Source organism: Nestor notabilis, unplaced genomic scaffold (genome assembly GCF_000696875.1).
Source record: "Nestor notabilis isolate BGI_N333 unplaced genomic scaffold, ASM69687v1 scaffold19722, whole genome shotgun sequence".
Taxonomy (NCBI): domain Eukaryota; kingdom Metazoa; phylum Chordata; class Aves; order Psittaciformes; family Psittacidae; genus Nestor; species Nestor notabilis.
Genome location: NW_009918107.1, coordinates 940 through 1,351, shown reverse-complemented (window position 1 = coordinate 1,351; position 412 = coordinate 940). Strand labels below are relative to the sequence as shown.

The 412-nt window shown below is 65.0% G+C and overlaps 1 protein-coding gene across 1 annotated transcript in view; it reads right to left on the bottom strand.

Moving 5' to 3' along the window:
- CDC42SE1 (CDC42 small effector 1) overlaps positions 1 to 238 on the bottom strand; it is a 510-nt gene extending 272 nt beyond the window's left edge. The window contains exons 1-2 of the mRNA XM_010009554.1: positions 185 to 238; positions 1 to 101 (exon numbers count right to left, since the gene is read on the bottom strand). The exon at positions 1 to 101 is cut by the window's left edge and continues 5 nt beyond it. Of these exons, the coding sequence (XP_010007856.1) occupies positions 1 to 101; positions 185 to 238 (155 nt within the window). The remainder of the gene's footprint in view (positions 102 to 184) is intronic.
- Positions 239 to 412: the final 174 nt, after the last annotated feature.

Genomic DNA, 412 nt, shown 5'->3' with positions numbered 1-412 from the left:
CCTTCACCCGCAGCCATGTCTCCGGAGCCAATGTGCGTCAGGTGGACGAAGTTCATCGGTTCTCCAATCATGGAGCGGTCGATCCGTCTCCTCCTCTTCTTCTGCAAGGGGATGAAGGCCATCAGCCCCCACTGAGCCCACGTCACCAAACCCTCCGTCAAGCGGCCACGTCAGAGCTACTCACCGGCTGCGGCTTCTCTACCACGCAGCAGCCCAGCTTGTGCCAGAAGTCGCTCATGTTGGCGGCGGCGGCAGCCAGGCCGGCTGCTGGGGGGGCTGCACTGGTGCAGAGACCCCTGACCGGGGTCACTCCATGGACCTGCTCAGGGTGGCACAGCGTGGAGAGGAGCAGCCGGCTGCAGGGGTGAAGGGAGGGGTGATGCCTCAGCCCTGCCTCCCCGAATGGGCACCA